Source organism: Poecile atricapillus, chromosome 9 (genome assembly GCF_030490865.1).
Source record: "Poecile atricapillus isolate bPoeAtr1 chromosome 9, bPoeAtr1.hap1, whole genome shotgun sequence".
NCBI lineage: Eukaryota > Metazoa > Chordata > Aves > Passeriformes > Paridae > Poecile > Poecile atricapillus.
In genome coordinates, this window is record NC_081257.1 from 19,451,160 (window position 1) to 19,467,669 (window position 16,510).

General features: G+C 39.7%; 1 protein-coding gene across 1 annotated transcript; it reads right to left on the minus strand.

The window, feature by feature from the left end:
- Nucleotides 1-174: 174 nt before the first annotated feature.
- On the minus strand, nucleotides 175-16,260 carry TMF1 (TATA element modulatory factor 1). Its single transcript, XM_058844899.1, has 17 exons — nucleotides 15,996-16,260; nucleotides 12,812-14,052; nucleotides 11,875-11,978; nucleotides 10,895-11,021; nucleotides 9,889-9,994; nucleotides 9,107-9,249; nucleotides 8,258-8,424; nucleotides 7,966-8,122; nucleotides 7,424-7,516; nucleotides 6,645-6,801; nucleotides 5,746-5,938; nucleotides 5,422-5,491; nucleotides 5,246-5,338; nucleotides 4,188-4,298; nucleotides 3,501-3,647; nucleotides 3,088-3,213; nucleotides 175-2,250 (listed from the first exon to the last, which is right to left on the minus strand). Exons 1-17 carry the CDS (start codon nucleotides 16,135-16,137, stop codon nucleotides 2,107-2,109), a joined length of 3,321 nt encoding a protein of 1,106 aa, XP_058700882.1. The 5' UTR covers nucleotides 16,138-16,260; the 3' UTR covers nucleotides 175-2,106.
- Nucleotides 16,261-16,510: the final 250 nt, after the last annotated feature.

Consider the following 16,510-nt stretch of genomic DNA (forward strand, 5'->3'; position numbering starts at 1 on the left):
AAGATCTTTCTGAAAACCAAAATAGCCTAAGACATACTCAGAACTGCCTGTCTGCCCTTCAGGAGCATCTGCTCACATTACACAGGAAATGTTACCTTCAAAAGCACTGGGAGCAAGAGATCCCAATCAAAGTTCAAAGGATAATTTATTTCTCTTTGCTGCTGCATTTGTCTGCCAAGATTGTAAAAAAAAAAAAAAAGAAAGGTGAAAATCAGGAAGTTATTGATTCGCTGTAGTAGATAAAAGCTGAACAGAATTTCTAATCTTTGACCATCACAAAGAGTTGTTTTCTTAAGAAAAGGTTGAACTAACCCTTGTACATCATAATTCTAAATAAGTAAAATTCCAGCAAGTGTTTTAATATGGACATTATTATGGACATATGATTTTTGCTTAGGCTTGATTGGTCTGAGTTCAGAAACTTGGAGCAACCAGTCATGTTTTAATATGGAAAGTGTTAAATTCTGAGGTTTTTAGAAGAAAAATCATACCACCGTGGTTTCCAAAACTGAAATGAAGACAAGAGGGTAATTCCCTCCCACCTCCCAATGAAAAAAAAAAAAAAGGAAGAGAAAAAAGTATTTTTATTAAAGCAGTTAGAAGTTTCTGACAGTTGGGGAGTTATAACAAATTTAAATGTTCTGGCTCTATGGCTTTAATGAAATCCTCACAGAGTAACAGCCTGAATCTCAAATCAGACTAGGATTTTCCATGAACATTCCCTTGCCTGTGTAACTTCAGTGACTAACTGTTCTCCCAGTGAGGAATAAATTCTTAACACCCATAGTAAAATCGTATTACCAACAGGCATTTCTCCAGAAGCAACTCCTCATCCTTCACATCTCTTGTCTGTCAGGCCACTGAATACCCAAGCAGGAAAAGAGTTCCCAAATTACAACGTGCATTGGTCTGGGAAAAAAAACCCTCTCCCAACAGAGGCACTGGTGTGATAAGCAAAGAATTTCAGCTGCCCAGTATTTCACACGAGTAGGTTCTGAGATGCAGCAAAATATTTGCTCTCTGGAATGCAGAGAGGAAGACGAAAGAATTCTTCTCAGCATTCCCCAGGGTCCCATTCAAACATTTCCTCTGACATTACCAAAAATGCAGCTCAACTCCAAGTCATGTGAGTGCTGTTTGACCAATACCTTGCTTAAGGAATGGCATGAGAAATACTCTGCAGCCACTGGAGACTTGCTCAAAAACTATAATTAAGCCACAGTTCAATTTTACAAGAAGTCTAACCCTTGCTACTTATATAAAAGGAACCATGAGATCTGCAGCAATTTCTTTTTTAAAAAAATCAGTTTCCTGCATTCTTCTGAACTGTTCTAGCTACTGTTAAAAATCAGCTACTAAATCTAGAACAGATATTTAATAGCTCTGATTTCTGGTGTTAAAAGTTGAATGCATTTATCATTACAAGCAGAGCTGCTGTCTCCAGATTGCTCATGAGAACACAAGCAATATACAAGATGAAGCTGTAATTTGAAGTCTCATCTGAGTCTCACACTCGGTGATTTACCGTAAAGCAGTCAGACTAATCGGATTTGTCTAAGAATAATCACCCTGACACCTTCAGATGTTGTAAACACAAATCTAAGATTTTCCTGTCATAAAAATATCCACCAGTTGTGCTTCAGACAGCAAGTCCCTGCTACTTTAGTTTATGAAAAATTACCTGATGAGATTTTAGAAAAACTCACATGAACACTTGAGAAAGACTTGCAATGTGATTTTCCTAGGTTTACAACGATTATGAATCAAGGGCTGCTTTAGTACTGCTTTTAGTACTACTCATACCTTCCAGTGCTGTCTCACAAGGTAACAACCATAATTTCTGCTGTTTATGTAAAATGACCCACTATTTAGCAAAAACTTAAATAAAGGGATGACTGAAGAAAAAAATTAAATATTGCACAAATAATTTAACTGCAGACAGAACAGGACACTTAAAGCATTGATTCTTCTGTCAACATATGAACTCTATTATATAGTCACATTTTCTATAATACAGGTTTTTTTACAAGACAATTAAATTCAGCATTTACATAAACAGTTATCTTTACAGTCTTTCACCAAAGAGTTAAAGAGTCCCACGGGGAATTAATTCTGTCTTTGTTTTAAAAGTTCATCTATCTGAGTCTTGTACATGTTTTTCACATCTTCCAGATCCAGCCGGAGTTCCTCAGCCTCCTCTGCCTTCTCCCCATACATCTGGAGAATGGTGTTGTACCTCTGATCCAAATCCTGCAAGGACACACTTTGTTATTTCACTGGTGTTCAGCTTCAAACAAGCTGCTGCTGGGACAGTGTTTTACACCACCAGCAGGGGAAATAAGTGCAGCATTGCCTTATCAAAGTGTAACTACAGTGAAGCACACAGTAAACTCTTCAAAAATACTTTGTGCTTTGAATACAGCTAAATTTATATTCTAGGTGTTAAAGGAAGACAAAGATCCTAAAGGTTAAAAGTTCCAAAGATCCTAAACAGAGTTAGTAATGGTTTCAGAGGGCATCCTGAAGCACTTTCAAGTTCACTTGCTATAAGCATTAAAATCAGAAAAGTGCACTGTTTTACTACAGGAATGATCAGTTTGTGAAATGTTTCATGAGAAAATGGAACATTCTGTATTCAAAAATTATTCCAAAACTTTTTCAAATATCTCAGTTTCAATTCAATAGGATTAAATTATTTGTCCTATTTCCTGTATCTCTACTGGACACACATTCAGCTTCTGCATCAACCTCATAAACCCATGCTATTTATCAAAATACTCCTTCCACTAAAAAATACAGTTCCAGACAAGTGCCTAAATGACAGAAACAAAAGTGGTCTCTCCCTGATTTAGCACACAGTCTTATGCACAGCACATGTTTCCAACAGATGTGTTTTGAAGTGTCTGTCTAACCATGGAGTGGGCATTTTTAGATTCTACTACATAAAAGAAAAAAAACGAAAAACAGGCTCTTCAGTCACTTATGCCTAGAGACAGATTTGAATGTATTCCTAAACTGATAGGACTACTCCTAAAGAAATGCAATTATCTATATTTTATGATGGATTTACACCAGAAATTCACTTACCTTTAACTGTATGCGTAATTTGGGTACTTCCTTCACCTTTTCTTCAAGCTCATCATTTTGATTTGTTAATTTAACCAGCTCTTCTGCCATTATTGATCGAGTTTTCTCCAGGTTTCCAATTTCCAGCTAGGGTAAACACAAATAACAAGCAGAAGAATTCACTGTATTTATAAAACACCATATCAAAATATCACCAGACTGCAAAACAGCACATCTCAGATCCACTCTCACTTTCTCCTCAAATCTCATTGTCCTGGGTTTTTTTTTTTGCTTTTCAGACAGATAGGTTTTCTGGATAGGTCCTTGCCAAAATAAAAAAGAAGAAGCAACAAACCCTTCTCACCCTCATCCCTACACAGCTGTGCTGGTTCACAGAATTCTCATAATACTGACCAAGCTTTCTGAAAAGATACCTGTAGATGTGAAATCTCTCCTTCTCTCAGTTTTAGCTGTGACTGAAGGTTTTCAATTATACTTGAACCTGATCCCATCCTTATTGCATCATAGAGATTGCTCCCACTGGTAGCTACTGGTCCAAATGAGTGATCATGAGGATCATCCTACAAAGAGAAGGTTAGAGAAGCTGAAAATTAGACAAAAACATGCCCATTTTGGGATCTTCCCTCTCCTAAATAAAACATAATTTAAGATTTAAAATTACACCATGCTAGACAAGCATTGCAATGCTTAAAGCTTGTTTTCAAAATGAAAGCTTGAGGTGAGCAGGTACAATTTGGGATAGTTCCCTAGTGGCAAGTTCTCCTGACCCTTCCACAGGTGCCATTTAGCATTGACAGCATGAACTGGACTGACAGGGAAGGAGCAGCTGTAGGAGACAGCAGAGTACAGCTGTCAGTGATGCTGCCTAGGGAGCAGAGGTGTGCCCTAAACCAGGAGTGCAAGTACAAAATCAATCAATTGTGGGCTTTACAATCACAGATGCCCTTTAAGAATTTTAGATGTTTCTGCACAGGATGTTACCTTGTCTAAGGGGAATACACTCTCAAAGAGTCATTTTCTACATTACTAAAAGTTCTTGAGGAAAGTAAGTGGTCTGTCAAGAAGGAAAAAAAAAAAACATTATAGGTGATCTATCCTACCTGTGAGAGGAAAGAGGTCTGGAGACCTGCCATGTCCACCCCACTTATGGAACTGGAGCGGGACATTGACGGTGTACTCGATACAGTTTCAACTGTAAATGACTTTCGGTCCTTAAAAATAAAGAAAGACATCCAATATCACCAGTTAGAAAAAAAACAAACAACATTCACAACATGCTAAAAGAGATTCTATAAATAGCCTCCCTTTTTCCAACAACAACTATAGAACATAGAAATGTGATAGATTTTCTACTTGCCCCATACCTAGAACATGAAAGTTCAAGCAGATCTTCAAGATCTCAAACCTTTCAAGAAATTAAGACAGAAGCTACAAATTACACTGAAAAAAGGTTCTCCTTCAAGTAGCCAAGAGAGACTCAGAGGCAGTTGTGTATGTCCAAATGCATCACAGAAAGAATATCTCACACCCAGAAGAACATCTCTTCATAGAATGAATGCTAAGGCCTTTTTCTTTTTAAATAAAGTGTATGACCTAAATTCCAAGATTTTTCACATGCTAATAATTCACTGCTACCTCTTCAAAACAGACTGGCCCTTTTTCCAAGCAGCATCTACAAGCATGCCAACCTCTGAAGGGGAAAGCACTTAGATTTTTAGGACTGCAGACAGTAAGAAACAAACAACAGAAATAGTTTTAGTTGAATACTAACTGCTAATTAGTGGTAATGAATTTAATGATGACTATTGAGGACTGCTGTGTGACTTGTGACTTAAGCTGGAAAGCATGTGGAACATTACACACAGTCATGGAAAAACAGGAATTCAGTGGAAGCAATGCTGGTAGTCTAAGCAAAGAAAAGAAGTAGCTTCAGAAGCAAAAGGATCCAAGAGCACTCAAACACAGAGGATTAAGACAGCAATCCATATTTTACCTCTTCTCAGGTTAAATAGATTATTACTCAAAACTTATTTCAGTGTGTCTAACACAACACCTGTTTCACTGGAAAGATACTGACAGGTACTAAAAGTTTCAGCTATAGTTATCTACTAAAATAAAGACAATATCAGTAAGACTTAGAAATGTCAGGTTTTGCCACCTTCTCCTTTGCTGCTTCTTGCACAAGAATAGCCTTCTTTCTCTCCTGTTCAACCTTCATCTTCTCCATCTCTAACTGAGTAGCCAGCAGTGCCTGCAAAGATAAATACAACATGTTAATCTCCTGCTAGCTCAGACTTCAACCACAGCAGAGATCACAGCTGAACTAGGCAATACCTTTTCTTTCTTTGCATCTTCCAAGGTTTTTGCATATTCGTCTTTGAGCCCTTCTAGTTCAACCTCATACCTACACAGAGGAAAGAGGTAAAGTCACTAAATAAGTATTCTGCATTCTATTCTCTGTAGATTCAGATGCTTTTAAAACAAACACAGCTGCAATGCTACAAAATGCTATGAATGTAACACTTTTCCATCTTTAGCATGAAACAAAGTATACTAAACAACATTATTTGTAACATTCTGCCAAAATGTTGCACAGTCATATCAACACTCCATTTCACAAGTTATAAAGAAATGCTGATAACCAAAAAATTAACTCACCTGCTGTTTTCATTTTCCATTTTCTTCAATTTGTTTCTCTCAACCTCCAGCTGAGCCTGAAGACGGGTATTTTCTTGCCTTAAAAGACTATTTTGAGATTCAGAAGAAGACATCTGAATTTTATTAGCAAGAAGTTCTTCTGTAGCAGCACGTTCCCTCTCAGCAGCTGCTGCTAGAAGAGTTTGAGACTCACCTAATAGTGAAAAAAAACCCCATGGAATTTAACCTTTTTTGATCAAACATCTAGAATATGAGACATTTACTTATACATTAAAATTGAATTTGAGATTTTTTTTAATATGCAACTAATCTTTCTTAAAAAATACATCTTGTTTTCTTTTGTATAGGTAATTAAATATTTTCCACACACAGACAGAGGATCAAAGACATGCAGAATGAAGAGATTTCAAACTCTTTCAGAATGCAATATACTACTACAGATTGCCTCCAGAAAGGAGATAATTTCTTTGGGTCCACCTTTGGGCTTTTAATGTATTTTGCATTTAAAACAATAGGTTCCTACTGTATCAAACAATCTATGTATCATCACCTATGCAGTTAGGTAAGAAATTCCAAACTTTACAATTTGGAGTCTCAGCATCAGGCTCCTGGAATACTTTCAGTGTCTCAATGCCCTTAGATGCTGTAAGGACATGTACACCTTAACCCCTCCACCTTATGTTATAGTGTGTTTTACGGAGAACCAGTGGATTACCTGTCCAAGAACCTTGGCATAACCCCTGCCCCACACCATTTCCTTACAGGAAAGCATTTGGTGCTCATCTCTCCTGATCCACCATCTAAACACTGAGCAAGTATTAAGCCCTTTACATTTACCTTCCTGCATCTCACACCTTCACCCAGAGCCTCACAGTTCAGTAAAAGCTAAACCACCTTACCCAGCCTGTCAGAGAGGTTCTTTTCCAGTTTTTCCCATGCAGAGGTCTGTGCTCCCAGCGTGGCCTGCAGGTTCTCTATCTGCCGCAGCAGGGGCCGTGTAGCAGAGGTAACACTTTGGCTCAGCTCTTGGTTCCTGTTCTCTGCTTCTTGGAGCCTCTGAAATCACAAATTAAATACAATTAAAACCATATGATGGATTGAAAGGTTCATACAGAATTCATCTAAATAAATAGCAGCTGCTTTGAATTCTAAAATTATTGCTTTACAATCTAACACTCATGTGGTTCAAACTCACGGTAAAGTGTGAAATTCCAAGAGAGAAGTTAAACATTTTTAGATACATAATAGAGCGAGGGCCCAGAAATTCCAGAGCTCCAGATATCATTTGAAACATTTTGGCAACTATCTATATTCTGGCCCTTAAGAACAATAAAAATATTCTTAAGGAGTAGATAAAGAGTCATTCAAAAGTATATTTACCAGCAATTTTAGATGACTATCACATAATTAATGTCTGTATTTTGTCTCGTATTTTAAAAGGACAGCATGCTATTTAAGGGGCATCAAAACAAAATGATGACTTTTTTTCCACTATGAGATTTAAAAAAGACATTTTCATTAATGTTTTTATTGCTCCTCTGTAAAGGACAACCACTGCAGGTAACCAGGAAAATAAAGCCTCTCTTTCAGGCTCCTCATGTCATGGTAGCATTTTATTTTTGAGCTTTTAGAGTCCTCCTTGCAGATGTAAGTTGGCATCATCTGTTTGTTATCGTACCTGTTGTAATTCACCAATTTCCTGTCGTAAATAATCCTCTTTTCTTGCTGCCTGCTGCTCTGCACGTTGCAGTGCCAGCCTCAGGTCTGCCACCTAAATAAACAAGAAATTATTACTAAACTCTTGCCACAAGTTGTATCATCACCTATTCCTGTGCCGCAGTATCACACCATTTGCAAACAGGATATGTTTGTTTACAAGTAAAGGCTTCATTTTTGCACACACACAAATAGTTACACTTATTTATTTATCACTAAAAATTCTAAGAGGTAAGAGTACTACAAACTTAACATAGATCCTGTCAAAATAATTTCATTTAGACAAGTAAAATTATAAGTACTTTTAAATAAAATTAGTATTTTAAGGGTTAGCACAATCACCCCTTAATAGGGAGCAAGTTCCATGGGGAAGAAATCCTTTGGGTATTTGCTAAGTACACACAAAAAACGAGTTCCACCTGGTTCATTACATCAGGTGTACACAGCACCTCAGTACATTCACTTGTTGAATTAAGGAGTTTATTGACTGCATTTCAGACACACCTGAATTGCCAAAGCCTCCTGTTGCTGCCGAGCCTCCTCCTGAGCCTTTTCCAGTGCTAACCCAAGCTCTTCCTTTGCCTTCATTTCCCGACTCAGTGCTGCTTCCTGAGCCTCACTGTCCTTTGTGGCATTAGCTTTATGAAGATCTGCAAGTTCCCTGGGGAGAAAAAAACAAACCCCAATACACTTAAATGCCAACAGGAACTTGGCAAATAACTTTGTTACATTTAAATATTTCACAAGCATTGCGCAGAGAAGAGCCACAATCTCAAGGTGTGATTGCTTTGCTTACTTGTATGCACTGTCAAGTGCTGCCTGCACACTCCTGTTCCTTTCCTCAAGGTCCTCCACTTCTGCCTGAAGTTTAGCAAGGTCCTTTTCTTGTCTCTCCACAACACCATTCAGTTGTTTAATGCTGTCTCGATGCTGCTTCTCAAGGTCTTCCTTGCCATCAAGCACCTGTCAGTGCAAACAAGAACCATGAAACAAACCCTAGGATGTTGGGCTGACAACACTGTCTGAGAACAGTGACAGAAGTGGCAATCAATTTGGGATAAAGTGACTAAAACCATCTATCACTTGGCAGGAAAAGAAAGGTTTTGCTTCCCTGCCTTCCCCAGAGGAAGCTGCTCTTCACCACAATTTCACAAAATTCCACATCCTGGCTCTGAGATTTGTAAGGTCTTGACTCAATCACCAACTGCCCCAATTTTGGTGGTGCAGGTTTTCCAGCTCACATGGTAACAGCAGTGCAAGTGCAAACAAGGAGCTGAGAAGACACCTCACTGCGGTTTTACAAGCAATACACACATAAATCATAACTCAGTGCTGCAATAATGTGAAATAGTGAGACCCTGGCACAGGGTGCCCAGAAAAGCTGTGGCTGCTCCATCCCTGGAAGTGTCCAAGGCCAGGCTGGAAGGAACTTAGAGCTTAGGAGGTGTCCCTGCCCATGGCAGAGGGGTAACTGGATGGTCTTTAGGGTCCCTTCCAAGCCAAACCATTCTGGGATTCTATAAAAAGAGAAGTCTCCAGAATATAAAAAAAATGTCAATTTATCAAGAGCCCATCCTAATGGAAATTTGAAGCTAATATAAAAAGCTTTAAAAAAAAATAAAAATAAAATCAACAAATATCTCACCTGTTTTAAATGCTGCAACTCCTCTTCCATTTCCTTAATCTTTTTGTTCTGTTTTGTGTTAATATTTTCTCTCTCTTTCTCTTTGGCTCTTAATTTCTTAATAATGTTGGAATTATGCAGCTGCTGTTTGGACAGCTTTTCTCCTGTGAAGAAACTGAACATGAAGCTAGTGCATATTGGTTATATTCTATGGATTCTCCCTATTCACAACAGCCTTGCTCTTCAGTCTCATGAAAATAATACTCCAATAAATATGGAAATACTTATTCTTACAGTTTTTCATGCAAGTTCTTAAGTTTAAATCTATCTTATCCTGAGATACCCTTGCTACACTGAGCTACAGTGAGATAGAAGAGGATGTAAAAGGCTTTGAAAATAAGTGAGCTCATCATGTTGAAAAAAAAATAAAATTACCTTCTCATTTGGTGTCTATATTTTACTTCCAAAATTAAAAAGTATTAAAGGAGACACTGTAGGAATGCCATGAGCAATGCCCTTGTTAGATTTCTTCTCAATGGAACACAGAATGTTGCTCTGCACATTCAGGTTTTATCTCTCAGCACCTCTTAATGCATCTTGCAGGAAACACCTCTCCAGCCACCTGTACCTGCCTGACCCCTCCTGTTGCTCTTTGCTACTCACTAAATGCTTCCAATGTTCAGAAATATCCAACATGCTTCAAATTTAGCACTTTTTCCCTACACAAAGAAGGCTTGTATGCAAGGCCAGTGCATTTCAAACTATTCTACACATTTTTACTATAAAAAAAAGATAATTCTCACCTTCCTCCATTAATCCTTTGATTTGCTCTTCTTTTTCTTTCAGTAATTCAGCAGTTTCATTGGTATTAAGTCTAGTAGCCAATTCCTCTTTAACAGTCTTTACTTCCTAAATAATAGGATAAAATACTTAGGACTGTTTATTAAAATACATGTAGGGAAAAATACAGAGTGAGTTACACTGATCACCTTTTTCTTCTGCCCTTCTGCTCAAAAGGCTTTGCTTGGAAAACAATCTCAGTTGGAAGGGAACTCTGGAGATTATCTGATCAAAACAGATTGCTCAGAGCCTTATTGCATCAAGTTTTAAAAACCTCCAAGGACTGAGACCCTGTAAATCCCCTGCACAATTTGTTCCAACTTCCCCATCTCCATTTAATTTTCTTGAAACTTTTGTAATGGAGAAAAACCAACCTGTCTTATTCACACGTAGATACTGAATAATTTTTCCAGTTCAACTCTCTGCTGTGTCAACACAGTGACAAACAGCTGAAAAATATTTGTTTTCCAGTTAGATTTGAGTTTCCTTTTTGCATTAAGCTAGAGAAATGAAATGCTGTGACACCAGGTCAAGAACATTTAAACCCCATAAACTTTGTTGCTGTAGATTTCTTTGCTCATTCCAAATCAATCTGTCATCAGACCTTAATTTTCCTACCAGTTAATCCTCTAAAGAAGTCATTCCCATTCTTCATCCCTTTCTCACATCCCCTGGCCATTCTCCCTCACCAATGCAAGTGCATATTTGGTACAAGGTGAATGAGAGCACACATTAAATCTCTTTTTCTCCCAAACCAGACCAACTTAAATGAGTTCCCCAAGCTGGTTCACAGCACGGATACAAGAACACTGATGTGAACACCAAGTAGTCTGGATGGCTGCAAACAGCTCATGCTGGTTACTAACAGCCTCATGATTTTCCCTGGGTTAATGTTTATTGTTTTTCCTCAAGAAATTCAATTGTGTCATAAACTAATAAATATTAATTTCATTAAAAAAGCCAAATTACCTTTTTAGCTGCATCTCTCTCTTTGCAGGCTAGTTGGAGCTTCTTCTCAGCATCTGCAATTCGCTGAGCAAACTCCTCTTTAAGAGATGAAAGGCTGCTGCTCTCTTCTTTCATTCTAAACATTTCACTGCATTTAAAATGAACATTTCAGAACAGTTGCATGGTTATGTGACACTCCAAACAGTTTGCAACAGGTTATCTTAAATGCTTTTAGAAAGTATTTCAGTTGTATTACACATGATAAGCAAGTCAAAAAACCTCACATCTACATTAGAAGTCCTCACCAAAGATCTTTATTGTAGTTTAACCATGCAAACAACTAAATTCTTAATTTATCTTAAATGTTTTGCCCTTTGATAAAGTCCTTTTTAATTAACCACAATCTGTATAATATAGAGGGTGAATTATTTAATTTTTAAGTTAGGAACAATTTAGTCATTAAACAACAGCATCATATATCTGCAAATTTTGTAACTCGATATTTGATCAATGAGCTGGTAAATACAACTGTCCATTTTTTCCCCTTTTAACTCTAACCAAATTAAATACTAATTTCAGGTTTTTCCATACAACCAGCCCTTCTTCCATACTTTCACTGCCTACATTTTAGTCAACAAATTACTCAGTAAATCAGGTTCATCCCTCTGTATCAGGAAAGTCAGTCTCTCTTAATAGTTTAATCCAGTCTTTTAAGAATGATCTTTATTAATAACCAAGACTGACTCTCCACATTTGTCATTCCTACTGCTTGCTTACTGAAAAATCTTTCCCCAGCCCCCTCCCAAAAAATATTCTGGCTCCAAGAAATAATATGTCTTTAAAAAAAATCCCATCACAGCACATGCAATCATTATTTCTACCTTTCCAAAACAGTGCATGTCCCCTGTAACCTTTGTTCCAGTCATAAAGCTCCTTGTTTTATCCAAGATTTTATTACAGCAAAGTCACAGTTACAGCACAAAGCGTATTTTCATACTTACTCTTTGAGGTTATCATAAGCTTCTTCCAGGCGAGCCCTTTCTTTACTAGTACTTAATAACTGTATTTCCCTCTTCTCCAGCTTCTCAGTTAATGAATCAATCATCTGGACAAGGTTTTATAGATAAAGATCAGATCAATAGGACAATTAAAACACAAGAGGGGCAGACTTTACCCCAATCCATTCCCTCACAAGATTATTTAAAACGGAACTGGTCAATGTTTCCAGGAATTTGAGGCAGAAGTCAGTGAGGATTACCATGTTTCTGCCACACACCTCAACATAAAGACACCTGTTTTCTACAGGTGTAGAAATCCTACCAAACCAGCACATCTGGCTCAAGTAAGTTCCTCAGCAAAATCATCAACAGTGATATTTAATTATACATGAAGTTTTTAACTAGAGATGATGCTCTATAAAACTATGGCTTACATTAAGCATTAAGACTCCCAATATTCTTTGAATTATTTCTGTGGGAAGGTCTCTGTGAAATGCTAGCACAAAGCAGATGAGGGAGGAAAACTTCCATTCAGGATCAAAAGCTCTTAGCTCACATCCTTAAAATAATTTCTTAATACCACATTTTGGAAAGCTGAATATAGACAAATAACAAAAATACAAGAAAATATACAAATGTAGCCACCAAAGAATTAAAATCACACATTTGACCTATTAGGCTTCCTGTTTGCCACCCCTACTCACAATTCACAACAATGACAACCAGGTGGATCAGGTGAAACTCACAACTATCTGATCAGAAATTTTACCAGTACTGCTCCACTGCAGGATATCAAGGACAGTTTTCTACAGGGTCAGACAGTTCAGCATCGATTAACTCATTCAAATCAGCTGATATAAGAGATACAGGGAAATGTAAGAAAACATCAGGAGTTTCACTTGCAATTTAAAGGTGTGTTTGCAATACATGTTTTACTTACCTTTTTAAGCTCTTGCTTTTCAGTGACCTCTTCTACCAATTGCTCCCCAACATCCTGCTGGGGCTCGGCCTCCTCCTTCACCACCTGTTCTTCAACAGTTTGCACAGCAGCAACCAAAACAACATCTGGCTGCTCAGAATTAACAGGGGTTGCACTTCTCCCACTCTCTTCCATCTCAGCTTCCTCAGCATGTAACACAGGAGCATCATTCAAGTTTTCCGATTTATTTTTCAGGGCGTCAACCGTTTCTGTCTTTGGCACGGACGGACTGACAGCGACAGACGCTGAAGCAGAAGCCCTGCCTGACAACTCATCATCTGAATTTATTTCACTGACACTCCTGCTATCCAAGGACTGCACACTGAATGAATCGATTCTTTCAAAAGCATCCGAGGAGCCGCAGCTCTCGGTCATTTTCTGGAAGTCATCTAAGCGATTATAATCCGCACAGGCAGACGTGGATAAGAGCTGGAACGACGTCTGCATCAGGTGAAGGCTGGATTTGGAATCTGCGGCTTCTTGTCTGGAACTTACTGAGCTCTCACTTATCACACTTTCGTGGTCCAGAACTTCAATATCACTGGTTGTGGAAGTGCCTGAGGAGAAGGTGCTGATGGGAGGTGATGGGGTATTGCTTTGTCTGTCCTCAGTCTTTCTCTCCTTCCCTTCCAAACCCAGGTCTTTCGCGCCTGCTCCAAGGGGCTGAGAAGTGCCCTCGGGTGCACCTGCTGCTCCATCCCCTCCCACACTGCATTTTTCAGAAGGAGAATCTTCAGGTTCTTCAAAATTTAGAGCAGACACCTTTTTGTCAGTAACTTCATTTGTGCTTGCTTCATGCTGGGCATCAGATTTAAGTACAGCATTCTCTTCTAATTTCTCCTTGGGATCATCAAGGCTTTTCAAGTCCAGCACAGCTACGGAGGAATCCTTCACTTCTGCCTCTGTTGCCACTGGCCCTTCCAGCTGGCTGGAGGGCTGAGACTCTTTTAAAGTGCTTTTCACCTCCTCTTTGGGTCGCTGTGATTTGGCTGGAGGTTTGGACACCACTGGGTTTTTCTGTATACTCTGAACATCTGTTGGAGAGAGAAAGGCACTGAAGAAATTTTCAGATTCATCCACTACCGTCCTCCTCACTGGCTTTGTGATTGCTGTGGGAGATATTGGCTGATTCTGGGGTTCTGTATTTGAGCTCAAGCCCCAGGAAGATGTGTCCCATCCTCCACTTATGAGAGAATTTGTTCCTAAAAAATAAAAACAGGAAAAAAGGGAGATAGACAAAAAAAACCACTTTGAAGGTTGCAAGCAAAAGCAAATGTGGCCTCCTGCTAAAAGAATCTGAAAAGCTGTAGTTAAAAGAATTATATGGATTTTAAAAGGAGGAAAAAATTACAAGGCCTTAAAAGTTATCTGCAAGTAGCACATAAACACTTCACACACCATGACAAAAAACAGAGGGGAAAAGCTTTAAGTATTTGCAGAATTTACAGTGTAAGAAGGGTCCTTGCCCTTCAGTTTCTGACAGATTTCACTTTTCCTTATACACCAAGCATCAGCACAGCACTGACAATAAAAATCAGCAGCAGCCCAGCTGAGAACTTTTTTTTCTTCTGTGGAGAAATACTGAATTGTTCCACTCTGAAGCTACCCTAAAATAACATTAACAATTCCAATTATTTTACTTCTTGAAGGTTTTCCAGCACTTGTTAACAGCAGGAATTTCAGCATCAAATTGCAGTAGCATCTGAAGTAAGAAAGAGAAACCAAAAAACAATATCCAATTTTGTACCTACAAATATAATCTAGGTAACATAATTATTTCAGGCTACTTAAAAACAAACTCACTCTATACATCAGCATCTATTAAAAACGCTGAGTTACAATATTTAAAGCTAGCTTCCACTTTCAGAACAGTTGATAGCTGTTGGCCTGAAGTTCAGATAATTACTGTTTTCATTGCCCAAAATACTACAAACATGTGATTTATTACTAAAAGCATCTGACTTATTGCTACCTTGTCCATGATTCAACAGCTTCAGAAAAAGTTCTAAGTTAACTGTAACATTCAGAACATATTTTGATATCTCTTGAAAACAAGTATGTTTTCCCTGAAAACTTGACACAGGCTGATCTTTGCCGCTCTTCTTATGAATTACAGAACTACCATGAATATTAAGATATAAATCAAATTTAAAAAATGACCGGACAAGTCTAAAGCTTTGAGAAGTATGATATTCTTCCCTAAACAATTCTTGCATCTTAAGGTGACACCAGACTACTTACACGACTGCCGAGCCCTCAAAGGGACAAAGATATCCCAAACTGACCTTTGCTGAGCAACCAACCTGGAAAACACTTTCAATTCCTACAGCTTTCAATTTTCAGAAATCTCACTCTGCTGTGGCTTCACCTGGAAATAACCTTTTCCTCCTCCAAATTCACATAGTTCTTCTAGATCTAGCTGTAACAATTACACTGATTCCAGATGACTTAGTTTGCCATCCTTTTTTTAGTATTACTATTTTTATCTTTAAGATATTATTTTGGGGGGAATTTCTAATAAGAGGGCTCATTTTTGCTCTTTCTCTTCCAAACAGCTTAGGGCTGACCATTCCTTCAGGCTCTCCATTAGCACACATAGAGGGGAGAGACTTCCTCATAGCCATGGCAACTTTTCCACCAGCACATTCCTTTCAACAGATTGAAAGGAAAAAGTCTGAGGATTATGAACTGGAAGCCACTAGAAGTGGGAACTTCATTTGGTTCACATGGACCAGACTTTCAGCTTCTACTCTGCCCTCCCTGTTGCAAAGAGTGAATCCACGCAAGCTTCTGAAAAGAGCGTGATTCCCCCTTTTAGCAATTAATAACTCGTCAGCCACAAAAGAAAAAAAAAAAATATAAACAAATAACGCCTCGAGAAGCAGAGCTATGAGGCTCAGGGCTACTCATGCGATAAAAACAGGACACTGGTGACACCAGCCAGGCTCTGAGCTTCGTGCCGGTGTCACCCCGCACGGGGGGCGCGGGAGGGATCAGAATGTGGATCAGACAGACCGGGAGGGGCTCCGAATTATATAAACCGGGGGGGCTTTGGGCGGGGTGGCCGGTTAAACCTCCCCAGGGTAAGAAAGAGACAGCGGAGGAGGCGGGCGAGGCGAAGGCCGTGAGGTTCGCCCGCTCTTACCGTCACCGTAGTCGGGGATGACGGCGTCGGGCCAGGGGCTCTCCTCGGCCTGGATGTCCAGCACCCGGTCGATGGACTTCTGCGCCTGCGACAGCGCCTGCTTGGCGAAGCTGGACAGCTGCGAGGCGTTGAACCAGCTCATCCTCGGCGGCTCGGCAGCGCCCGTTCCCCGCAGCTGCCGGCGGGGCCGGCGCGCTGGGCCGGGCCGGGCCGGGCGCGGTGCTGAGGGAGCGGAGCGGAGCGAGGGCCCCGCGCAGGCGCCGCCGGATCCACGTCGCAGCCGGGCCCGGCGCAGCCGCGGCCCTCCCCACACGGCCGGGAGGCGGGCCCGGGGCACCGCACCGCCCTCACAGCGCCGGGGAACGCTCCAGATCAAGGGCCGGAAGGGACTTTAAATAGCGTCCGCTTCCAGTCCCTGCCGTGGGCACAGACTCCCTCCACTCCCCGTCTCCAAGTCCCGTCTGACCTGGCCTGGAAAGCTTCCAGGGATGGGGCAGACACAGCTTCTCTGGGCG

Coding starts and splice junctions, on each gene's coding strand:
- TMF1 (XM_058844899.1), bottom strand. CDS start 16,137: ATGAGCTGGTTCAACGCCTCGCAGCTGTCCAGCTTCGCCAAGCAGGCG. Junction 9,995..10,894: donor AGAGAGATGCAGCTAAAAAG/GTAATTTGGCTT, acceptor CCTATTATTTAG/GAAGTAAAGACTGTTAAAGA. Junction 2,251..3,087: donor AATTACGCATACAGTTAAAG/GTAAGTGAATTT, acceptor GTGTCCTTGCAG/GATTTGGATCAGAGGTACAA.